At 34.8% G+C, this 27,498-nt stretch overlaps 1 protein-coding gene across 1 annotated transcript; it reads right to left on the reverse strand.

Moving 5' to 3' along the window:
* On the reverse strand, nucleotides 1-25,382 carry KIAA1107 (KIAA1107 ortholog; the record flags this gene model as incomplete). The annotated part of the gene is made up of 16 exons (XM_010292211.1): nucleotides 1-470; nucleotides 1,802-4,156; nucleotides 5,326-5,465; nucleotides 6,013-6,100; nucleotides 6,443-7,079; nucleotides 8,177-8,238; nucleotides 10,804-10,933; nucleotides 12,028-12,165; nucleotides 12,961-13,143; nucleotides 16,465-16,567; nucleotides 16,784-16,872; nucleotides 17,455-17,551; nucleotides 18,711-18,791; nucleotides 20,979-21,068; nucleotides 24,116-24,233; nucleotides 25,114-25,382. Coding segments are annotated over 16 exons (5,050 nt in total), but the record flags the coding sequence as incomplete, so codon positions are not given.
* Nucleotides 25,383-27,498: the final 2,116 nt, after the last annotated feature.

Genomic DNA, 27,498 nt, shown 5'->3' on the forward strand with positions numbered 1-27,498 from the left:
TTAATGATGGGTTTCCAGTTCAAGAATTGTCCATTCCCCTTGAGGGGACGAACAGTCTTCGGATGAAAAGCTTGCCACTGTAATACTTGCTGAAGAATCATCAAGTGGAGACATTAGTTCAGTCCACCTACTGAATGTGTCAACTTGTGATGTACCCTGAGGATTCGAACCATCTCGTGCCAGAAACAGTGTCTGATTGATAAGACATTGTGCTAAGTTAAGGTCTTCAGGAACAGAGTTTTTAAAACCTATATTTGAGTCCTGTTCAGATAACAGTTGCCTGAGAAGAGTCCAGTCCTGTTCTGCAAACTGCTGATCTTCAAAATCCACATCTAGAACTGCTGTTTCTGAATCCATCCTCTGTTCAATTGCTTCTCCAACATCCATCTCATATATTGGAGAAAGGGTTTTTGCAGGCCGATGCTCATACATGCAGGTTTGTGCCATTGTGTCATAATCATCTATGTCTCCTGAAATAATTCACAATACTGTACAATGTAAAAATTGCAGATGATCCTCCCCTCAGGGCTGTGTAGAGCAAAATTTAACTCATTCAGGAAGGACAATCCAACCAGGTTAAAAAAAGGGGGATGGAGAGTTATACAAAATTGACAACATTTGAGGCATTTTTTTCCTATATAAAAAACAAAGTATGATTTATAAATTAAGTTAAAGCAGCAATCACCACTGGTAATTAACAATAACCTCCATAATTAATGACAATGTAAATATACACTTAATGCACATGAAATTTCTCATTTACTACATAAATTAAATTTAGACCAGGAGGTGCATGGAGGGAATTAATAGAGAATGACTACTGAATGGTGACTTAAGCTATGTCAGCTTAGAAGAGAATTAAACACAAAATTGTTTATCCACAGGCTTATTTCTACACTGCACATGCAAGGGCAGCTGCAGGCAAGGGCAAGCAAACTTAAAAAAAAAAAAAAAGTACAACTTTCAATGTCTTGTTCTGTGGTCTGGCTGAACATAGATCATCATCAGCATTTCATTACTCTTGAATACACAATAGTTGTAATCAAAACTATTGTATATTTTTGATTGGGTAAACAGACTGAATTACTTGTATAAAGACGACAAAACACAAAACTAGACAACTATTCATCTACTACGTGAAACAAGTTAGAACTTTTCTGTATATAAGCATTAGTTTTACGTATAATCTCTCTTTTAGGAAATAAGCTTTTATTGGTAAAATTTAGAATTTCAGACATCTCATAAGCTCTAAATCAGAGTTCAAACCTGCTCCCACTGATGTATATGGCAAATATTCAGTAATGTTCAGTGGGAGAAGGATCCAAATTTGTGTATAATATATAAATAAATAAATTACAACAATAATGCATATAGCTGTTCAGGTAAACAGCTCAGTGCCCTTTAGTTAAGGTTATTACTGTAGTTATTGCACATCCCATTCAGACATACTATATGTTGTCAAGCAGACAAAACAAATACTAAGATTCCATCAAAAGCTGATGCTGTCAATGTTAGATTGGATCAAAGATAACTGAAGTACAGACAATTGCATCCAATCTTTCTTTTAGCATTACATAAAATCTCTTTTCTTGTAGTCAAGTTTCTCATTGAACAGCAGGGTATTGACAGGTATTTCAAACAGACAAGCATTCTCTACCCAAGTGAAATACCTAAAAATATTTAAATTTAATATAGTTTCAGCCAAAATTACTTCAGTTCGGGATTCAATCCCAGACAAATTGCCAAAGCTTTCCCTATTAATTTGGTTTTGAATGACTGTGTTTCTATTTCTGTACATTACCTGGAAGTAAATCAGTATTAGCGCATTCAGTTGTTGCTGGTTGACTGTCTCTCACTTGACCTTCCTGAGTCAGTATCTGACTCTTACTGTCCTCTACAGGTTTTGCAGAGCTGCTCTTTTGCACATCAGAATTAGTTTCTCTCTGATGAAGATCCAAATGACATGGTCTTTCTTGAGATTTTACATCATTGTCTAAGTATTTATTGCACTGGTGAAATTCACTAGCCACCTCATTCTTCATATTTACTTCTGGTTTTTCTCCTGGACATGGACTAGCTGCTGAATATACTTTCTCGGGAAAATTTTGTTCAGTCATTGAAGCACCTTGATTCTCCTCCCCTGAGATTTCAGTACCATGAAGATGCAGGAGAGAACTTACACTTTTATCCAATCTATTGTCTCTATCTTTTTGCTGTTTGCAATCCAGGAATCCATCTTCAATTTCCAGTGAGTATCTTGGAAAAAAAGCCTTTCCATGGTGCTCTTGAGAAACACTGTCAAATACTTCTGAAGGAGTAAGAGACTCTATTGAATGCTGACATGAAGTATGAGTTTCCACTCTATCATCGGATCCCAATTCTTCACATTCATCTACTGACAGTAAAATAGATCGTTTGAAATTTTTAGTTTTAGAAACCTCTTGACTTGCAGTATCATTTTCTGTTGCGTCTTCAAAAGCTAAATTATCAATTCCTTGGAACTGTTGAGCAGGAACATTTGATACATTTGATGGAAGAAAGTTTTCTGCAATGTTCTCTGCTTCAGATCTGTCATCTTCTGTTTCATCAGCAGAAGAAGAAACTTGGTCTGCTTCCTGAGTAAACTGCGCACTGCCAAAAGTAGAACTTTTGCTTTCTCTAGTATTGTTCCTTGCACTTTCTTGATGGGACCAAATTTCTGGTCTTTTTCTTGGTATTTCATCATCACTCGTTGAATTAACACGGAAGAGATCAGAACCCTCCTTTTTCATTTTCACTTCTATTCTTAGGCTGCTGTCATACATTTTTAATTCCTCAGGTGTACTTGTGTCACTGCTGCTTCTTCCAAGAAACTCATGGCATAACATAGTGCTGCATTTAGAAATCCCTCGTTCATTGGATCCTTCATCATCCTGAGAGCCTCCAGCATCATAATCTTCTGATCTTGGTTTTATATCATCAGAAGATGTGGTTGCACTGCCAGTATCTGATTCAGGACTCTCTTTTGGATCTAGTGCACCTGTACTCCAGTGGTTCACGAAAGGAATTTCTACATTTTCATGGTTTTCTGGCATTTCTGTAGGATCTATAGGCTCTGTGTATCTAGGTGAACATTTTTCTGTTATTTGTTCTGTGGAACATTCTGAAACATCATCCAAATCTGCTGTAACTGATTTGTATTCAGTCAAGGCCGATGTATCACACAGCTCATCACCTGGAAGATATCCCTCCATATGAGTCTGAGGAGGTGGTATCTCATCCTCTATTGTTCTGGAAAAGCTTGGTAAAGCATTTTCATGGTAGTTAAGACCTGTTTCACAGTTTATTTTATCACTTTGCTCAGGACAGACTTTAGTTGCTTGTGAGTGTTTCACCAGCTCTCCTGAAGCAGTAGCCTTTTGATTGGTTTCCTTGGAAAAGTCTGAGTATCCGTCACTGGAAGACTGGGCATGACAGTCAAGTTCAGCTGTGTTATCATCTTTCTCTGTGTCTTCAATCTGTTTAGTCCCAGTCAGATCTCCACAGCTTTGTCTTGTTTCCATTTCATTTTGCAGTGAAACGTGCAGTTTAGAAATAGTTTCATCTGCAGTTAGAGAAGAAGGTTTGGAATGTATTTTGTATTCCATGTTTTCAGAAGGATCTGGTAATTTTTGTTTATTAGGTTGACAGGATGCCAGCAGTTTATCTTTGCTGCTACTTTCCATCACAGATTTTGAAGAGTCACTTTGGTTTGCAGAATAGCATTCATTATTGTCATGAAGCTGACCTGCCATGGCATCAGCCATGTTTTTTTCAAGTTTCTGTCCTGAACTTTTGTGCTCAGAGGTGTGCACATTCTTCTGGACAACAGGAGATTCACTCCTTGAATGTTTTTGGGCAGAGGACTGAGATTTTAATATAGATTGCCCAGCTGTTTTTGGTTTTGGGTCTTTATTATTCAGAATCTCAGCATGCTTTGACAGAGCTGGAGTTTTAGGTGTTGTTTTTGCAGTGGCTTTTGCAACAGGTGTTTGTGACTGCTTAACACTCTTCTTTTTGGTTGAAGGATGTTTTTCTGGGAGTGTTGTCTGAACCAGATGTTGTAACATGTTTTTTTCTTCGTTATATCTTGGAGACACTCCTGATTTCATTGAATTTGGTGATTCCCCCTGAGGTCCTAACAAACAGTAAAAAAGACACTAAAAAGATTGTATATGCCAGTCAAAGTATATTCACCAAATTTATGTTAGTGTTTATGTTGAGAAACAAGATACTCAACTTTTTATGTAACTATTAAGGCTTGTTAAAGAATTAAGAATGGAGATCTTAAACAAATACTAGACAAAAATACTATCTTGCATTTACATACCATCTTTAAAACTAAAGCGCTTTATAGACTATACCTAAAGGAATTACTTCAACCTGTAACTGAAATAGTCATCACTGCAGTAGAAAGCAGCAGCTATCTAATAGCGCACAGAAACACTGCACAGCAGCTTAGCACAGGAAGTGATGAAAACTGTATTCAATTTATATTGTAGAGGAAATGAAAGTAAGCAGAAAATAATTACATTAGTTATAATGTGATTAGAATACCAGAATTAATATGCCTGCTCAGTCAAAAAATACTGCAAGATCTTTAATGACCACAAATTGACAGGACCTGTGTTTTCTATATCATAAAGAATTTAAGATAATATAACTTGAATATTCTTCCCCCACACCAGTAAGTGCCAAGTCCAAATGGGATTAAAAAGAGCTCCATCCTTAACCCTTTGTGTCTTTATAAAGCAGGGTTTCCTATCTGTGGTCTAGAATGTTATTTCCCACACTTGATATAAATAACTGTTTAAATCAAGTATTGTTTGTTGGACAGGTCAGTATCAGTAGTGCTATTGCCAGGAGGGATCACCAAAAGAGGGAGGCATAAACCAAGAGTTCATAAAGGAGTCTGCAGTCCAGATCTTTGATGCATATTATAAATGCTTGACCTACAGAATTTCTGTTGAACTCAGTCATGGTTCCAAATGCAAAAGTACAGGGGATCAGCAGATCAAGGCCTTGCAAAGCAGATTAAACAAGCAGAAGAAAAGACCAATTGGCAGCGAAGGCCATCTTTTAAATATTTTGAGTTGACACACATTCATTTGCATTTTACAGCTTGTCACGGAAAGTGATACATACAACATACATACAACAATTGTTCAGAAGATTTTGTGAAATGCTTGTGCTAAAAGACAAAAAACAAAAAAAACCCTAAACAAAAACAAACAAACAAAAACCCCCACACAAAACAAAGCTTTGCATAATAATGGCAGACCATTTCATTGCTGTATGAAACTTTACCTTGGCTCCTGGGAGAATTGGTAGGTGTATTGTGAGCCTTTTGCTGTACTGCAGAATTGCTACTCACATTCCCTTTTTTCTTCAGAACAGCTTGCACATTTTGTTCATTACACACTTTTCCGGTTGATTTTTTTGTCAGACTGAAAAGAAATTATTATATCCATTATTTCCATGCTTAAAATGTAGTAATATTTATATTTAAACAATATATGTGTTTTAATATGCACACATATATAAACATTGAAAATGCAACCTAAAAGGTATACTTTTCGAAAAGAAATCTCTATGTGTATGTCTGTTTTTTATATTCACAATTTCACAGTGCTTCAGCTGTCTTCCTGTCCAGTTTAATCTAAGCTATCCCAGAAACAGTGAGTTTACAACACCTTTTGTAGTCATTAACCATTCCGGTATGCAGAATTCTGAATGACCTATAACAATTTAAAAATTATTAGCATGAAACAATCCAAGACAAAAGCCAAACCAATTTTATCTTTACAGCAATGCTTCCAATAGCTAACTCAAATTGTTTTGCTAATAACATGCAACAGACAACTGTTCTCAGATTAAAAAGAACATGTTGACTTAACAGTAAGTTTAATAGTTCACCTGAAACTCTTTTTCACATACACACACACACACATACATATATATATATAAAAAGCAGCATATTGATTTTTAACATACCTGATTGTTGTGATACTAGTTTCAAGGTCAGTTGTCTTTTTTTTGTTGGTGACTCCATTTGATGTCTTCACAGATGACTTTGTTTTCACTATTGTAAAGTAAATTCAAAGTTAATTATAGGGGGAAATGCATTGCATGCAAGTACTAAAAAAATTCTAATATATGAAGATCAGCTATTGAAAACAGCATAGATGCTAAACTTGTAAAACTTTTATTTTCTATGGCTATCAGTTGATAATAAAATAAAGTCAGTTATTAAAGAAGCAATTTAATATTCTTATCTCAAGTTAAAATTCATTTACAGGGAAAGAAGGTGACTCATCAATCTGTAGTCGATTTCTTTAAAGGTTCCCAGACTGGTTTTCAGCGTGTGACCAGCCTAGGACAAATCAGAAGGGGACTTTAAAATTAAGAAAAAAACAAAAATTACCAGTCTGTTTTTTCCCTTCCTCTACCAATTTATCCTCTTTGGGTTCCTCTGTCTGTTCACTGGCAGTCTGGATATCTACGTTTGAGTTTGCTGACTTGCTGGAAGTTCCTGCCACAATCACTGAGGAGGGAGACTCCTTCCCCGTGTTTTTTTTCAGTGGTTTTGTTTTGACCTGCACGCTTGAGGTTACTGTCAGCACTTTAGGTCTGGCACCTGCAATTTTTCCTTCATGGTTCTTTACTCCTTTGCCACTTCCTGAATTTTTTTCTCCACTTGCAGATGATGTCTTTTCTGTATCTTGCTTGGTAAGCATGCTTTCAGCCTTCACATTTCCATTGTTTTCTATTTTTGTCTTTATAACAGCTCTAGCCTTTGGTGAAGCAGTTTTTTCCCCAGGTTTGGAATCCTTAGTAATCTTGGACACTAGTTTTTTGCCATCTTTCCCCTTTACATCCTCATGCTTTGAAGCCTTATTGACAGTGTTTCTATTGGTGCTGGATGTATGTCCAGATGCTCCTAATCCATCAGATTTCATTTTATCCTGATTAGTGGAAGAATCTCCCCAGCAATCTTTCTTGCCGTGTTCTGTCCAGGAAGTATTCCTTATAGCAGCAGATTCAGTAATAGATTTGTTTAGCTAGGAAAAAAAAGCATCAGGAAGGAGGAAAAAAAAAACCAACAACAAAAAAAACCACACCAAAACAGAAGACGTTTATAACACCAAACTATCCATAATCTTTAATTTCTGAAACACAGCTACTTTTTAAGTAGTACATGAATCTAAAGCAACAAGATTCAGCATAGAAATTATTTTTTTAAAACTGTGTTTTAGCTCAGATTGCTGGCTTTCAAAGATATGAAAGTACCAGAAATAATTAGAGTGCCTAGTAAATCTCATGTGAAATACTGCTCTATATAGTGGATATAGAAATATCTAAGTAGTTTTTCACTTTTACTTTGGAAGGATTACTCTGCAATATTTATTTATATTATAGTGTCTGCTGAAGTAAGAAAACTTCTTTTGAGTTGTATGTGTGTATTTTCCAAAGAGAAATAAAGACTGAATTATTACAAACATAAACCCAAAATTTATCATTCATGTGATGTTTTTAACCATTACCAAGTGTATCTACCATATTCATGCTGTTTCTCAGGTAAAGATATATACTGAAACATGGAGAATTAAGTGCATGAAATGGAAACTTTGTGATACCAGTGTCATTGCAATGTGTTCATGACTGTCAGATCATGTGAAACCCATACTGTTTTTTTACCAAATAGTAATGTAGTTTTAAGTGTTAGTCTCAACTAAAGAGTTGTTGAGAGCACTAAAACATACTTTTTCGGGGTAGGGAGTATAACAGACTCGGTGCTCTTGTGGCTTGCGATAATAGCAGAGATTCATTAGCTCAGTAGCAAACCATTTGTTCTGGGAAACAGATCAGTTTCATTACATAGCAACAGGGGAATGTGAGATTCAGAACACAAATTCCTGTCTTTCATTTGAACTTATCTGTTTGAAAATATAGCAGAGCATAGGCTGAGTCCTAAGGTGCTTCCAGTAATGGACATTACTGATTCTGCAGAAATAACAGTTCACCAAAAAATACAAATTTTTCAAAAGCAAGTTCCATTAAATAGCATGACAAATTAATATTGAATTTAAAACACATGAAAAAAATAGTTTTGTTTGCAAGCTTCTGAGTATTTTTAATGTTTGGATATAATTTTTACCTGAGAACTAGTGAATACAGGTTTTTTGCCCAGTCTTCGGTCATCACCCTTGTCAAATGCAGCTGTAAAAGGAACCAGCAGTTTCTTTACTATTTAACAGGAAAGAAGGGAGACAGAGAACAATCCAGCCTACTCAATTAACATAATCTGAAATCAGAAGGCAGCTCTCTGCATCCTGTAATAATTCTGTGAAGGCTAATTTTGATGACATGGCAAATGTTAGGTGGAAATACATGGTTTTATGTTCAGAACAAAAACTGTGGTATCTGTAATGAGGTCCCATGGCCATAAGCAAGTTGTTTAACTCTTCTGTTTCTCCATTTGCATAGTAAGACACTTGTTTATCCAAGCTTAGCTCACTTAAAGCTTGCAGTGCACTGAGACTTTTGAAAGTATACACATTTACAAAAAAAAAACTTTCAAATTTATTTAATGACTTTTAAGCTATGTACTGTAATTTATAGAATATTTATTTATGCTATTTAAAGAAGATATTAATTCCATTAAAGTAAACTATATTAGTTTTCAAAAGTGGCAAAGCTTTGGCTTTCAATGTAAATGTACACAGTAAGATCATAGCGCCTCTTTAGATAGCATGCAGTGTAATGTAACGAGAGTTATCCCTGTGATTGTCAGGCAGTGAATGCCTTTTTTTTTTTTTTTTTTTGACTGCTGTACTCTGGGAGGGAAGCGTTTTTCAATAGAGCCTTTAAATCAGTTGTGCTTGTAGAATACAAAAAGGATATTTATAGACACTGTACAGACCCAGAACTGATAAGGTTTCATTTTTGTTTGTATTAATATTTCAGCTGAAAAAAGGTTTTGCAAAAAAATGTATCAAAAATTTTAAGCATTCAGTGCCTCATGTTGAGGCACTTAACCTACTTAAACATATACAAAAAATGTATCTGTGTATAACACAAAAATTCTGCTGAATAAAATTATTTAGTACCTTCAAAAATTGAAGGTACTAAAATTAAATTTTATATAGGTCTGTAAAGATCACACAAAAGGTGTGCTGAAAATGGCACCCCAGGGATCTAATCCTTTTTCTAGCAATGACTCTGCACATTAATACATACCAATATGTTAAGACAAAACCCATATAAACTTGTGCCTAAGAAAACAGAAGACGTGTTGTGAATGGGAAAACCCACAGTATCATCTGTCGTCTTCTGGCATTTTTCCTCCTCTATTACAGCCTTCTAATTCTATATAGGTTAAATCTATAGAAGATAAACCACTACCAGGAGTCTTTAAGATGAAAGTTGATTTAAGTAATCTGAGACATATTTCACCTGAAGATTAAAATTTGTCTACCAGTATTGTGTGATTGCTTTGCCTGTAATTAAAACCAGGTAATTTATGCAAAAATTTCAGCCTGTCTGTTTACATCTAAAATGTATCTAAAATGCTAGCTCTGAGTTATAATTTAATCTAAAAGAAGACAAAACAATTTCTGGTAACATGGAGTTTGGACAACTAAGGCACACCTTCGTCTTAAATTTTTTTTTTTTATTGAAAGCACTAGTGCAAAGCAGCCTAAACATTATTTACAATAAGGACCCTATCATCCTAAAAATAAAACACCCCTAAACAAAAAACCCCACCCTTGTTTCTAAAGCCAGCTTCTCAGCTTCTGAAGTATTTTATAATCCAGAAAGAAATCAGAAACCTGTTTTATACGGTAGTTGTGAGATGTTATTTGACTACATCCCCAAATCATGCTTAGAAAGACTGTAACTGCATCTTTCTCTCAGGGTGTAATTGTAGAATAAAATTTTCATCTTCCTATAGGCGTAAACAATTTTGTAACTATCGTATCCTAGCTACTAATGTCTTTAACAAAAACGAGACCAAAATGTTTATTTCTCCTTTGAATCAAAAGTGATTTGATTTTAGAGAAGTCTTTAACACAATCTTTTCTTTTATAACACTGTACTGTCAAAGCTAATATTCAACCATAACCTGAACTCCATCATCAGTTCCACATCCTGAGAGTACTTGTGTACTTCAAAACAAAGAAACATTCAGAACAAAAACTCCTTTTTATTGGAAGTGCTGCCTATGAAAATTTTGAGAGAACACTATGCAGCTCCTTAGGGGCTCTCTGCAGTAGCATACACAATATCACAATACCAATCAACTGTGAAGTCAAGCTGTCTGCATTTACTCACAGTGCACGAGATAAGCATTACACAAGAGACGAGCAGTATTTGTACATTATGTAGAAAACGATAAAGGATAGAAACTGAATTCATAGAATGGATAATCTGCTTTGTGCAAATTTAATTCATCCACAGTGCTTATCTCCTTAAAAATGAGACAGATAATGTTTTTAATCCTACTGCAGTATTTTCAATTATTTAGAGTAGCTGTAAATAAGAACAGAATCAATCTAATGGTTTTGCTTCCTATTATATACAAGCAGGGGAGACTTCACAAAAAATTACTTACTGATTTTCCATGTTTTCCATGAAGCATGCTATCATGCTTCTATTCTAAAATACTTCAAAAACGTAGGGCATCACAGATTTTAATTTGTATCTGGCTCCACAATACCACCTACATTTTATCTACTAAACAGATTGCTAAAAAATTCTAATGCCATTTGATGCCAGACATACCTGCTTGTATTTTCTGTTGATGGTCTGGCCTCATCAGCTTCCAGCTTTCTGTGTGACGAACAGCATAAAAAGACTGAACCAGGAAGACCCAGAGCTTATCACGCAGAGCCTGGATCTTGCACGTAAAACCCTGTGTTCAAGTAACAAATCAGCAGCTGGCGAGGCGCATATTGTCATAGCAACCAGTCATTATTCCTTTCTGAATCTACTTACTCCCTAAGCTAGATCAATGATGTCATCACTTATATTTTATAATGGTCTGGTAGATAGAGATGCTGAGATGCTGTTTTTGAAGGATTACTGCCCATCACAGTAATTTTTACAGTTCTTTAAAACAAAGTCACTCTAAGGCATACTACAGCACTAGAAAACACCACATTGCTTTTTTTTTTTCTTCCTTTCCTTTTCTTTCTTTTTAAATGAACCCTGTTATAGCTCTTTACTGTCAGCTGTGTCACAACAAGGTAAAATACTCTAGGGAAAAATAATGTATCTGATTAAATTTTCATTGCTTTTACCAAGAAGATCTACAATAGCACCAGATTGCAGTAATTCATTTTGCATTTATTTTTCATTCTTTGCTTGTAGCATCATTCTGGATTTTAATCAGTATGTCATATTATTAATTAATTATCCCAAGCATTATAGTCAACCACAGCTTAAATATCACTATTTAGATTATGCAGATATACACGGTATGTTACACACATGGAGACTGGCACCTCCCCTCAATCCAAAACACATGCACTCTAGATTAAGAGGCAGTCCTTGCTTCAGAGGACAGTCTTAAACAAAAGCAAATGTAGCTGTGATTTTTACAAAAACGGGGGAAAAGATACATAGAGAGAAAGTGAGTAAGTTCTCTTCCCCATTAAGTTTAAGGTAGTGCAATGTTTTGACAAGCCTTTTCTTACCACAAATTTAAAGGGATACTGAAGATCAACAGAGCAGTGGTGCTCATGGGACTTACATTCTCAGTAATACACAATAAATTTTATATAGGCAGGGTTTCTTTTTAAAAGAAGAAAGTGTTAATACCCAGTAAACAAATGCCAACATTTTCTGCATTTCCAACAGGACCTTGGATTTATGCAGATACTTTCTCAGTGACCCCAACTGCAGGACTGAGCCACCTAAGCTCAAATCACATTATCTGATGTGAACCATTACATAAAACAATACCATAATAGTTTTTCCTAAAACACCGCACATTGAAAAACCTACCATCTCCTTCACATTTGTGGAGTCCAACAACGTATCCACAGCTACAAGAAGAAAGCAGCTATTTTCATTATTCATACTTTTTTCAATTGCATTAAAAATTAGTTCTAGAAGTTCAGGTTTGCTGCTCATTGCCTGTGCCTGAGGAAACAACAAAAGGCAGTCGTTTAAAACAAAAGAGTGTACTTCATATGCAAAAGCGCAACTGAGCAGACAGGGTCTGCTATCATGCTGTGCAGGAGGAATTCAGAAGCTGAGCATCTTTGTATCCGTTCCATAAGCCCACCCCTCTCCAGGCCTCTAGCATATCATCCTGAAGCCTCTTACTAACCCAAATTTTAGGAACACTGTGATGAATTTATAGTCACATCCAACTCTAGATTCAAAGACAAAATGTTTTAACATTTATTTTTTTAATCCTCTAAACATATTTAAAAAATGCTTTATGGGACAAATGAACCAGCTAGACATGTTCTCACCAGGACCTGCAGCATTGCCACATTCTTGGAAATTGCAACAAAAATCAGTAGAACTTTGAGTATACTGCTAGTAGTCATAATCATTCTTGTCCTACATGCTGTTGTTCTAGGAGTCTGAAAGCTTTTTTGAAGCTTACGTATGTACTTACCTCTTTGCAACACAGAAACTGTCCCACTAAATTCATTGGAACTTTTGCTTAATTGAGGCACATAACCTGAACACAGTATCAACCCTGCATATCAAAGTATTAATATGCTTTAAAACAACACCAAAAAAAATTAACCCAGTCTCCCCTCAAAAAACTTAGCACCGCCCAATTTTTTTTTTAATTTTCCATAGAATTGTATTTTAAAGCAGAAGTTGAAACTATTTTGATTACTTAACAGCCTGAACTATCCAAAGTGTGATACAACTCAGTTTATTTTGAAGCATACAATAACATGAAGGCACTTTTACCTGCAGCAAAATAGAGAAGCCTTCACTTTGTACTATGTGTAGGAAGTTTGCCACAATAAATGTTACGCATTCTTCTTGTAGCCTAGATGCCAAGACCACAGCTGCCTCTGTCCATTTCACTTGGGGAAGACTATTGATCAGCCGGTCACTCTCCATCAAAAGGAAAGCAGCATTCTTGTGGTTCTTAAAATAAAAACAGTAATTAGCCTGTTGCCAAGTAATCACCTAAAGAATTGCTGCTCGTAAAATAGCTTCTGTTATTGAACACTTACACAAGGATCCAGTCATGTATTAATTTCCCTTCTCTAAATAAATTTGGATTTTGATAATTCTGAGCATTATACCTACCTTTAAACTTAAAGCAGAAAAAGAAAAATGTACTGCTTCTGTTTTGCCTGCTGAAGTTAGAAATAAAATCTTCAGTAGGTTTCACTGTATTTTTTCAACTGTGTGTCATTACATACTGCAGTCCTGAATAAAATAAGGCAAATGTTTACTGGAAAAACTGAACAGGGAAAAACGTTTTTGGTCACTGAAAAATGTAATAAATTCTTGAATAAAATGGATAAGTGAAAGTTTTAGGTGAGTGTGGATGGCCTAGCATTCGGGATACATAAATAGCCAAGCGTTTTCATAGTTATGAGTCCTTTTGCTTGATTTAACCGGGTCAGACATCAAGTATTTGTCTTCCCAGATGGAGTTTTAACTGAACTTACCCTCTTTGTTGTCTAGCATTTCTCTAAGAAAGATTAACTGTTATGTTTATAGACACACTTAAAACAAACAAACATACTTCCTAATATTTATTCCCCTCTTCTGTGCCTTTGGGTCTTTCATGCATTGCATCAGCACAGTACCTGAAGGCAACTGTTAGCAAGTTAGCAACTACTGGCTAACACAACACCTAAAAAGAACTTGCAATGTTTTGTTATCCACATTAGAATGTACTGAAAGCTCTACTCAACATGACCTAGCAGGTCACTGATAAATTATGCAGTAAGATCAGTAACACTGGAGAAAGCAACAATTCAGATAGATATTTGACACAAAACCCCCTACTGTAAATTCAGATTATAACCATGTTTATCCCATGCAAAGTCAAAAACAGGGAGGACTTTCTTCATGTAGTTAAAACAAAATCTGTCTAGCCATTGTTCAAGTCTGTTTTTTAATTATTTTACTCATCTGTGGGCAAAACCAGTTTGCTTCTACACATATAAGGTAAATTAAGGATTAAGTATATGCTGATGATTTGTTCTTGCTCCCACTGAACTCAATTATAAGCTTTTTGACTTGTCCAGAATTCAGCCCCTCCTCACAAGGCAATAAGCATTTACTCCCATTAGACACTTACAGTGAAATACAAAATGCCTTCACTGACTTCTAATTAAATCAGCAGTTTGTAGGAGTGACTCTAACTGAATTTTACTTCTCTTGTTATATTTTTTCCCTAGCCATTCTAAAGTGGAGCCCACTTATCTAAAAAAAATGGTAATTTTCTTGCACGTAGTTGAGACACCAGGGATAGGTACCTGAACAGTGTTTTAAACTGCACTCCCATTTTAATGTTTCTTTGTTCATCATTATGGCTTCCCAGGGATTTTCCAATCAGTAATCTCCTTTTCTTTGCACCTTTTCTTCCTCTAAAGGGCTGCCCCACATTAACTAGGTTTTACATTTCCAAGACTGGTAAATCAAAGATCAGTAGAGTCATACTACTTAACTGGGTGTAACTTTTTAAAAGTTTTATAGCAGAGAACTGTAGCAGTAAAGAGGATCGTAAAACATACAGTAGCCCTTTCAAAATGAATGTTAGTGTAACTGTCAACACTTGTAGATCAGAATGAACTGATCTACAATCCTGAAAACCTTACTTAAAACTTCTCAAATATTTAAACAATATATGACATGCAAAGCTATGTATATATTCTAGGAAGACCTGAGTATACTGATCTAATAAAATGGCAGAACACCTAGTATCTTAAGAGCTATAGCTACTATTTTTATTCTGTTACAAATTATGTATTCTGGTAGAAGGACTGTGTGTTTTTCGTAACTGTTCATACTCTCAAGCTTCTCTTGGTACGGCCACCTAGCGCTGAAATATCTTGTTTTCCAGGCTTTCACTGGAATATGCAGTAGCAGCCGCCACTCACAGCTGACCTGCTGGCCTCAGCACTTCATGGGGTAAATGCTCCATCAAAATTGTCCTGAGAAAAAACAGTCCCCAAAAGCCTTCACAGCCCTTTAAGCAAGGGGCAGTTCTTGGCCAGAACCATTTAAGAGCACAGCTCTTGAACTAGGGTATGTTTGGCAGTGTGGGTAGCCATACCTGAGCTATTTAGAATGGATAACAACAGTAACAGAGACACGGGGACAAGGACTTCAGCATGAGATATATGAGACATCACATACTTAGCTGGCTAGAACCAAAATCATCCTGTGAATATTACCTGAGCTAGCTAGGTTAAAATTCATGTGACTGTTAGGCGGATTGGCATACACACATAAACAGTCATGCTTGGCAGCTGTATAGGTTTACCTTTAGCTCCTGTACCTACTCTTCATATCTCTGTTACAGTTGCATGTATTTAGAGGCTAATTTTAGACTAGATATTGAGACAGTGGTCAAGCATTGGAACAGGCTGCCCAGGGAGGTGGTGGAGTTACCATCATTGGAAGTGTTCAAAATACGTGTAGATGTGGCACTTTGGGATATGGTTTAGTGGCTTGACAGTTGGACTTGATGATTTTAAAGATCTTTTCCAGCTGTAATGATTCTGTGATTCTGTAATTACAGGACCAAATTCCTGTTAACAGGTCTAGTTCAAAACAGCTACTTTTAAGTCAGCTCTGAGGGTAATTTTATACAGCAACACCATTAGAAAATAAATTTAGGCAGATCTAAACTGGAACAATGTAAGTATGTGCCACCAAAATGAATGCTGTGCTTTGAGGGGACCAATTCAGTACTGTTATCTGAGGAAGCAGAAGATATATATACACTGTTACTTTATTTTTGAAAAGTCAGCTTGCCTGTAAACAAATAGCTTGTGATCACTGATAGCCAGTGATCACCTAAAGTCTGAAAATAAAGTAGTACATTTTTTCCAAAATAGAATATAGGCAAAGAGGGAAAGGCCATCACAAACAATGTATACTGCTACTTGCCATAGAAACTGACAGAGCAGATTCAGATTCCTCACTATCTGAATACATAATGCTGGACTATGATGTTACAGCTGTGTTTCATAAACTTATTTTGTATAATTATGCTGGACTTGGATGTGATTATCACTAGACTGTGTGCCATGAAGCATAACCATGACATCTGCACAAAGTCTGTTTTTAAACTGTTATTTTAATGAGAACTTTTACATAGTGTAAGCATACTACAGATGTAAAATACTATATTCATTATCTCTTAAATTATATTGCACAGCTGAATAAGGAAAAAATTTACATTGCTCTCTTTTTGTATAAAACACAGTATGTACTACTTACCAAAGAGTTAATCAACATAACAAGACAATTGTTCTGAAGTTCAGTAGGTAAACTGGCAAAGCTTCTCTCTGACAAACATTTTGCAAAATGTTTTCCTATCCATCTGTTGAAAAAAGAGCCTTTCTTAGGTACGGAAGATGAAAAAAGTTCTATTTTACTAGTTAGCATCAGAGATATTCTAAAGTATTGTGAAGAAAAAGATGTTTAAAATATGCACATTTTATATGCCAAAATAAACCAAATCTCACAAAGTAAAATAATTTCAACAGAAAGCAGAGAAATGAAGAACATAAACCATAATTTATTTTATTTTACTTACTTCATGCAAGCAGCATATAGGCTTTCCACTCCCAATGAATGAGCGATAGCCATGCATTCTAGTACAGGTTGCTGTTTTCCAGGAACAGGCTAGAGTTGTTAGAAAATTCACAATTATTTTACATTCTGACCTAGAGAAGTACTGTTAGCTACCATGATATTTAAGTTTGTTTGCCATTATGCAGAATAGGGAAGTCATCTGCTTCCACACGTCAATAAAGTAGTATTCAGCCTAGTGAGCCTAATGCATGAAAACGCTCGACTGTAAGCAGTTGTTTGTTTTTAAACTAACTTTAATTGAACAGTAATATTTTCCAAATACATGCCCATGAAATCTGATACGCAAATATACAGTATTTCCATATTACTATTATAACAATTACATATACGATAGAATGTATTAAATTATACCCATGTATGTATTGAATTGATCATGCAGAATACTGCTGTTCATCAGTTGTGGTTTACAAGCTTCTGTAAATAGGTGGATGATACCACAGGCTTTATTCCCATCATCAATCCTGGTGAATTTAGCAGTTTTACACATAAGAATATGGTCTGTTGATTTAAGCTAACGCCTTGACGACACAGCTGTTACAATATGTTGTGTAAGTAATGGAATGAAAATTCTTAGGCTTTCCGGTTCACAAAGTAGCATGAGAACTGACATACCTTTTGGAAAAAATTGCAGTAATCTCTTTTCAAAATGTAGATAGCTACTTCTTTCAGTCCATCTAGTCCATACATATCTGCAATGCCCAACATGCGACTGAAGAGAAAGCAGTAGCAACAGGAATCAAAAATAATTTTCATACATGCATTTTGCTTACAAGACAATTTATGTGGTAATTTCACCTCTTTATTCAGTCAGAATTTACTGCAGAAAAGATTGATAACCAAGTGTGAAACTTGCCAAAGAATAATCTTCAAACAGGAACATGTATTGACTTAATAATCTTCCAACTACCGGGTCCAGTCTATGTAACAGTAAGCCTCAGCCACTGGCTGAGAAATTGTTTAGAAAACTCTCAGTTTCTCTATTTTAAGGGTAGCAAGTGAAGAAATTTGTGCCAGCAGAGTTTTAGCATTTTGTACGTTTTTCCCAAGGATTACATAAAATGTTATGGATGACATCATATCCGAGAATCATGTCCCTTCCAAATACTAAAAAGCACTGCGAACAAACTGTTAATTATTTTACATAATAATCAATACCATAGTTTTATATTCTATATCAATTCATTACCTAAACATTGACATTGGGGGAATATTACAAACAATTCCATATTTTTATTTTAGATAGATAAGCTTTGAACAACAATTTCTAACATTAAGAAATTGTAGTGGTTTCATATTTAGTGGCAGAGATCAACAGCTAATATATAAATGGTTTCAGGGAATAATTCACACGTTTCAGAACTTACTTCACTAATTCAGGATTATGCATAAAACTGTGATTAAAAACTATCCCAGAAGAAAATGCCAACATTTATATTGGTTGCTATATATAATCTTCTATGGATCTAAGACTAACTACTTAGCCTTCGCATCAACTCAAATGATTATTTAAAAATAAATTCCAAATATTAACTATTGTATATTATCACACATTATACATACTATTCTGAAAACTAAAATGAAGGTACAGGTAAATTGGGAATTATTTTGGTATAAAAAACCCTCCTGTTTTTTACTCTGCCTATATAATACTCAAGAAATGTCTGGCCCATCTTTTCCAGTAGCTGCCAAATAAACAGGATTTCTTCAACAGCTTTATTTTTGGAATTTTCTCAAATATGTTTAAGTGTAATGATCATTATATTTAACATCTTTGTCTTATTTATGCTACATGAAGAATTTTCCTTTTAGCTGAAAAAATACAGAACAAGCACAAACTACAATTAAAAATAATAAAAGCTAACATATACCCAACATCAACTTTGTCTGGAAAGTCCAGAATACCTCCATATATAAAATGCAAGATGACACTCATTTCTACATGGCTTATGCTGCAAAAAAGAAAGAAGAAAAATACAAATAAAGACATGTCCAGAACAAAACCCACCACTTTTCTTAGGCAAAGGAAGAAAAGGTCAAAAGGCTGATACATCATCTAGCCATTCTGTGAATGGAAGGTAAATGGTCTGATAAAAATAAAGCTATTTTCAAGATTACTGCCATGTAAAAATATCTAAATGGACAATATTTTGAGTGAATTTTGCTACTCAGTAGTCTTGCTGGAACTTTGTAATACTTTAAATCTTTGAAATTAAGTCATAAGCAGACTAATACTAGTATCTAGATTATTTACACTAATAATATACAGAAAAGTTTTTTTCATCTCCAAGCTCTTTACTAGTAATAAGTCAATTATTAAGCAACAATATGTTTAAAAATTGTTTTATAATAATTATTTTTAATTCTTGATTTTATTAATATATTTAAGCTTTTCCCACAATAAAAATACATTTAATAGTTTTACTACAATGCTAAGAAGGAATGTTGCATCTCAAAATACATAGAAAAGGTCTTTATGCCTAGATTCAGATTAAGAAATAAGGAATTTTTACAGAATTATGTTTGCATCCTTGCATGATCCCAGCATCTTAACAGGGAAAGGCTCAGAATGTCTGTTTTTAATGGTGGACACGATCTCCTGAACAATACATTATTGTACTTACGCACGTATGCCTCAGTGTGCAATGCTAAGAACCCACAAGTGCTGTGTACATTAGTATAAATGGAATATAGTCATGCAGATTGAGCTAAGACCCTTTAAAACATTAGACATGTTTAAGCAATGGACATTGATGACTAAAAACAAAAGGAAAAAAAAAGGTTGCTAAGAAGGAAAATCACCACAGTTGTCTTTCTATGTATTAGTACACAATAGCCATAAAATCAGCAAGAAAGAGTTTCCCCACAGTCTTAACAGCTGTTATCTTAGGCAGAATTTTCATTATTTCAGAATAAGCCATATGTACTTTATTTATAAGTGTTTAGAAAGACAGCATGGAAATCTGCACCAAGCAGAAAACTGAACTAGAAAAGGTAAAACAAATGAATATGATTCTTAATAACCAAAATTATGAGACACAGGCGTGAGAATATACTCATATAAAGATTAAGTACTTCTCAGGATTAAGTACTTCTACTCTACTGACACACAGGGATTTCTGTCTTAGCCATACAGAAATCAATTACAGGGAGAGAAGTGTAAATACCAGAGTAATTGTTGACTTTCAGCCTCTAAAACATACTATGTATAGCATAAAAGCTAAGGAAGCAATTAGAAGTGTATTGTTTTATAAGGATTAGGAAGTTATAACCAGATCAACAGAAAACCTTCCTGATTTTGCAGCAATATTATTACACTGACGGAAAACTAAGATTATGAAAATATGGGAAAGTATTACTTGGCCAAGCAATTTTATATTAACACAAAGCAATTACATTTTGCAACACTGTAAGGTACACAGTTCTTTCTAAAGAAAGCTGAGTCTGCCAACGTCATGCCTGAACTAAAAAAACCTAGCATGTACAAGTATCAGTATTAATTTGCTTTTAAAAAAAAGTTAATATGTTTCAATTGATTTGTCTGATACTGAAGGGAACTAACCTGGCAGTCCCCAGTTTATTTACAAAGTTTTAAGTATTCATTTTACACTAACAGCTCCATTATTTTCAGCTCTCACACAGAAAGCTATTGTCAACAAGTACGCTAGTCAAAATTGTTTTAGTGTATGATGTTGAAATATCATTATTAAACACTATTTAAGAAATGTAATTGTTTGTCTTTACATTGTAAATACACTCATTGTACAAATAGGTATGAAAATAGATTACAGTGTTCAGACATTTGTAATACTTCTCATGACATGTACAACATGAAGCAAGAGAATAGAATTGTAAAATAGACTGTGAATACTAAAACATACTCTACAAAAAAGGATTAGCACTCTTCTGCTGACGAAAAAGACTTCCCATATGAACCATCTGACAATATTAATAAATACACTACACACACTGTTTCATACTGAAGTCAAAACAGTACTCAGGGAATGTATCAGGTTGAAGAAATGTGTCAAGGCAGATTAATCTTCAGTGCTCTATACACAGCACAGTTGTTACATCATTTCCAGTGATTTTAAATTGCCTACCTTTGCTCCCACACGACTTGCAAAAACAACACTTACCCTTGAAGAGTGATGTGCTCTTGGGAGCTTTCAGCCCAACTTCCACTCAGCATAGCAGCAAAGTAACTAGATCTGGCACATAAAATGGCCCTGAGAGAGAAAAAGTAAATATTCCACTAGATACAAATATTTATTATGAGACTCTTTGATAACATTGACTTAAATCTTTGCCCTTTATGCATTAAGGTACCATCTGTATACTGCGTGCCTTTTCTTCCAGTATGTTTGGAATTTCAAAATACACTAAAGAAAAAAACCAAACAGTATTCCAAATTCCTCAGTTAAAGCTTGTTTCTAGTATGACGTTGACATTCACACAGAGGAAATTATCATCACAAGCATTTTCCTTTTATTTTACATATTCCTATATATTTATATAATATAAAATCGCAAGTTTATTTCTTCTGGTTTATTTACCAAATAACAGTAAATCACCTGAAACTAATAATAGTTTATACTGCTCCATTTAACCAAATAATTATATCCTGAATCTCTTTAAATTCTTTTTACACTACAAAATGTGTAAATATTAAAATAAAAAGAGAAGTATAAAACTTCTCTTATCTGAAATTGGTTGGCCACCTACCAGCACATCCTAAAAGTCAAACAAACTTGTACCAACATATGATACAACAATATGATTTATGTTTCCAGTTACTTCTGTTTAGACTTATTACCATTGTATATTTAAAAGGCATAACTGGCCATAAAGGAGCTAATTTGACTTACTACTACTTCCATCAAAGGCAATAAAGAAACCCCAGACCCATAGTCTGTGTAGTTGAGTATCTCCACCACTATCACAGTCTGCAAAAACACAAATTAGAAGACCTTTGCACAGGAGCTTCTTAAGGTGGAAGTGGAAGGGCAAAAAGGAAGAGAAGACAGTGGATGAAAACTTTATGATTTCAGCCTTCCAGATTTACACCAGTTATAGTGTTATCCTTTATGTACTGCAGCCATAGATAATATTCTCATACATACAATTTTTTCCTGACACTTACTAAGCATCCTACTATTTATAGAATTACTTTATGTCATGTATCTCCTGTGGCAGAAAAAGCAAAGTCTTACATTAGGCATTAGAATCCTTTCTTTTACATGTATTTATCGGCTCTTAAAATATTTCAGAGCACTCTCATTTTGCGTAGGAAAAAGTAAGAAGAATGCTATTTATGGTCTCTTTTCTAGGCGTTATATATTCTGGAATCTCTCATCTCTCTTCTCCCCTCCTGTTTCAGAAGTCTCAATATTTTAAATTAGGAATATCTCGCACATTCCTCCTGCGATTCATCCAGCAATAATAATAATGAAACTTTTACAGAATGTTTCATATCTCCATGAAATATGCCCACATGTAAATGGGTATTATATGACAACTTTGATTATTTGAAGTTCTGGATAGACACATGATCTTGTTTTTATGAGATATAATAACACAATATCATGGAGATATGAAATACACTATCTCCAAGTTTGTCATCCTCTTCCAAATGAATTTTAGTAATGAACAGAACTAGATCAACTGCAAGGGCATGGTTGAAGTGGGTATTTCAAGGCCTCATTTTAAATAAGACAGCTACTCAGTAGAATATGGACAAGTATGTATTACCTAACTATACATTGATAAAATTTTAACTTTTAAAATACATGGAGATACATAATGAATTTGAAGTAAATTTATCTGTGCTTTCCTACTGTCATGGTTTGTGCCACAAGTTTATTACTGAACAAATAGACTTGCTCCACTCAGAGCTCTGTAAGAATGCAACACAGCACTAGGAAAACATAACTTGGCAATTCTCTCAGAGCACTGCTGCTCATGCTGTGGTATCTACTTGAAGTCCATAGGACTTCATGAGAAAATAAGGAATACTGAGATAAATGGTTGGAGAGGGTGGGGGCTTAAACTGTCTTCTGTTTGAGAATATAAAAAAAAACCCTTAAAATAAATAAATCGCACTGGTGCTTTCATGACAATTAAACTGAAAGTTAGATTTCCCTATTCACTCCTACTGTTCACATGATGCAGTATTAAAACAAGCAAGTCTTGTGCCTATTTCAGAACATCCTTGTTTTCTCTATGATTTACTGCCATGTTTTTTGATGCTAGTTAGAATAGATACATTGCTCCAGGCAGTAAGTGGCCTAAATTAAAGAAGCTCTGCTGATGGAATCTTTTTCTTTTTGCATTAAAGTATTTGTTTCTCAATGTTATAGACATGAGAACATTTCTTCATGTAGTGTAGACCGTAAGAAAAAAACATGCCTAACTACACTACAATACATTCTGGAAATTTAGTATATATCCTAATTCTATTATATAGAAGAACCCAACAAAACAACACCCCCCCCATTATGACATATCTTCTGTAAAGATATTTGTAATGTCAGTAACATAACCCCCCCACACTGATTCTGTGTTGAGAAAATACTAAAAATAGTGGTGGTTTTTTATAATCTCTCTCAGTTATTGATATACTCAAAGGGAACAAAATATAGGCTGTCTAGTTTGCTATCTCAAGTGCAGACAGACTCATATCACAAGTACAAGGTATAGTACTAATGCTTTAATTTGCTTTCCCAGGGTACAGAAGTCCAGTATGCCAAAGTTCTTAAAACAGTCTTGGACTTTACACCTATTAAAGGCTGCTGACAATCTTTACATCTACACGATTGAAGCAATGAAAGTAAAATCAGATTCAGTAGAGAAAAAAAAAAAAAATTACTACTATAGAAATTTTCTACCTGTATAGTAATTTTATTCAGTATTAATAGCTGAATAGTTTATTAATATATTTTCCATTTTCTTCAGAAAGCATAGATTATTTGTAATAGGTTAGGAAAGAAAACTGACACAGTATCTATATATGAGTATATACTTGTTACATGAGTTTACAATGGCAATCTTAGAAGTGCTTAAAAACATAACTCTTTTCACAATAGTTGCCATTAATGAGATAAATAATTTTCATTAGTATCAACATATGGCCACTTCACACATAAGACCTAAAAACTATAATGGTTCACAGCTAGATAACAGCACCAGCAGTAACCTATTACAGATACACAGTACCAGCAGCATTTTATACTGGAAGGATTTTGGTTGAAAAACTTTAGAGTAAGTACTTATGTACCTGTGAGCTTGAAAATCTTTGCCTTCTATGCAAATATTAATATCTGGACAACAGCATTTCTTGTAGAGCATCATTAAGTCTTCTCCTAACACAGATACAGCTTCTAGTTTGGAATTACCTGCAGATGGGGGGAAATGGCATTTTGTCTGGTGTAGACTAGACTATTGACAGTACACAGACAACACATCTGAAAAGAAGAATCTGACACAATGAAAATTTTTAAAGTTGCATTTTAAGCTAGAATTTTCCTTAAAAGGTTTTCTAGACTTTGCATTTTACTTCTCATTTTCACTTGAGATGTCGGAAATTTGACCAAGCCTTCATATTTGCTATGTATAGAAAAAGTGCATAAGATTATGTAGCTAGTTAATTTTTTCTGCAGAGATCTGGTACCTCTGCATTAAAGTAGACTGAAGAAGTTCAGGGCCATGTAGTGCTACAAACTTTTGCCGAACAGTTTAGTTGCTTGATCCAATCTGACTGACACAGCTGTAGCAGCCAGCACTTCTGGTGTAGAGTTAGCTACACATTTCCTCGTGTTACTTATTTCATTCATGGCGGTAGTAGGGCAGATTCTGAAAGATTCCAAAATCCTCATAAAAGAACAGTGGAACTAGTGTAATTTGCTAGAAAAGGAAAGGAATGGAGAGATTCTCTCTGTGGAAGTCCCATGTGGTGTGGACTCAAGTTTGCTGTGTTACAGAGAGAAGACAGGACACAATGCTGATAAACATGCCTGATGCCTGGCAAGTCCTGTCAGATTTATTATGCTACACATTGGCTGGAAACCACTCCTGCCAAACTTCTGCAGCAGTTCATTTTTTCAAAGTGTCAGAGAATGAGGTAGACCATAGCAGAGAATATCCATGTAAGCTGTGTTATAAAAATAACTTTAATCTTTGCTTGCATTTTTACATCTGTGTAAGTCTTTGGATAATTATTTAAGAAAGAAAAAACAACAAGGAGCCAAACAAACGAAAGTATAATTCCAAACCTACCTGCAGTGGCTTTGTTGCTCTCTGCATCAACAACTACTTCTGGAATATCCTCTTCAATACAAGATGAACAAGCAACTTCTTTCTGCACAGCTCCACTTGGAGTGTTCTGATCAACAGGTGGTGTTTTGCCATCTCCAAGACAATTTACACTTGTTGCAGTGTTCTGAAGAGTTGCAATGTTGTTTTCTTGTATTAATTTGGGTTCCAATACTTTTTTCATCATAGCCAACTCCTCAGCTTTAAGATTTTTATCAGATGAATATACAAGCCTAGAAGATGACACTAAGTTTACTCTTGTAATTTTCAATTAATCAAAACAAAATGACTTTTTTTTTGTCTAACAAAATTAATGACCAGAAAACAAAAGCTGGACTCTACAGTGCTTAATAATAATGACCCCCCCACCTTTTTAAAACTGTTTCTCTGGAAAACTTCTGCAATGCTTGAAAAAGCATAAACAAGCATTACAAGTAAAATGTAGTATCAGGTTAAAAGGAATAAAGGTTTCTCTCACTTTGCTTTTTTAATTAAAGAAACTTTTGTCTGCTCGTTATAGCTCATCTACTATAATCATCTACTGTTAAAAGCAGAAGCAAGCTGTACCAATAATGACAGATGACTGATCTATAAATCTTAGTATGACCAAGAAAAGGCAGTTGATGGTCCTTTAATAAATCAAATTTACAAACCCCAAAATATAAAAACCTTCTAACATCAAGGTTAAGTACAAAACCATAAGAATGGTATAGAGATATAAATGAATGGTATTAGAGACATAAATTTTAATTTCAAAGGAAGTGCTGGAAAACATGAAAATTTGCAGTTAAGATTACCCAAGGACTTTGACTTTGCCCGTATAGTAATTCCAGCTTCCCATTTTCCCATCTGTTTCACCAGCTTATTTTTAGCTCAAGATCTGGAAAGGCTAACAAAGCCTGCAGTCTGTGACTGCAAAGATCTCGTATTTATAGAAAGATACTGTACTCCAGCAGCTTAAGCCTTGAAAATTTAATGTGAACTGATAACATGCTTTATCAGTGGTTTCATACCATATAGATGAAGTTAGCAGTCTAACAGAAGAGCTACAGTTATTTTGGATTTAGCAGAAATGTACTTGGAGATCTGCATTTAGTCACCCATTCCATGGCAAAGAGGCTTTCTTGTTAATACTGGGAACATAGTAGTTTGAGTATGCTGTTGGAACACTGTCCTCTAAAGGGGCAGAGAAAACATACATAGAAATCATCTTCCTTCTTAAGTCCTATATTTAAAAGATTGAGTTAGGTAGAATTTTTTTGTCTGTGTGATACAGGTTCTCACCAAGAGAGAATGACAAGAAATGACAATGTAGAGAATGGAATTTTAGTACTTTATTAGATTTTTGAAAGCAAGGGCCAGGAAAACGTGTGACAGGAGTAATAAAATTTCACATTGAAAAAGTAAGATTAGTGGACCATCTTTACATGGGTTTTTACGGTGGTTGGACCTGTATGTGCTTTCAGAATACCTAACCTGTGAACTTGGCCTGACCATCTATTGCTTTTCATATTTACAGTACTTTCCAACCCAGAATAACAATAGCATAAGGCATGACAGAAAGACAAGTAATAACATGTTGTATTACCAAGAGCAGAGCCACTGGTTGCTTGCTGGAGCAGGGAGACTCTACAATTCTTTAGAAAATTCAAGACCTTGACTTCCACACATTTTCCCTGTTAGCTACGCTTCTCAGTACTTCATGTGTTTTACAGCTCTATGGCAGTAGGACTCAAGAACAGAAATTCAGAGTAGAAACCCAATTAACTTAGAGATTTCAAAATTCCAGAGAAGTATTCTGAAGTTTTGTCTTCAGTTGTTTTTCCACATTACATCTTCCAAGAAATGTCACTTGAAGTCATACAGACAATGCCACTATTAGACAAAATCCAATCGTTCCCCCTTTAATCCCTGCATCTTCAGCAGATGTAAGCAAATACAACAATTACAGAAGTAACCTGGTAACACATACTGAATGTGAAAAACTGCAGGAAGATCTCTAGTAAGAGTGTGTTAAAAGAAAATCGTCCTTCGTAACATGTTAGGTTAAATTTGCACTGGAACTTTATTTATCCACCTTTCTGTTGTGGTGGAGCTGTTGCATATTCAACATGTAAAGACAGTACAAATTGAGGGAGAAAGAACATTAATGACAACAGAGAAACTGCTTTGTCATAAATTTATTATTTTAATATCCTTGCTTACTTTCTGCCAGTAACTGAAAAACATATCCATAGGGAATCCGATAAGCTAGGCAATGAGGCAACAATCTCCTGGGAATCCTCAGGGTATTTTCAGATAATCTACATAGGAAACCTCAGGAATGCAATTCTATTATCACTAGGGCTT

This window comes from Phaethon lepturus, unplaced genomic scaffold (assembly GCF_000687285.1).
Source record: "Phaethon lepturus isolate BGI_N335 unplaced genomic scaffold, ASM68728v1 scaffold13718, whole genome shotgun sequence".
NCBI classification, from domain to species: domain Eukaryota; kingdom Metazoa; phylum Chordata; class Aves; order Phaethontiformes; family Phaethontidae; genus Phaethon; species Phaethon lepturus.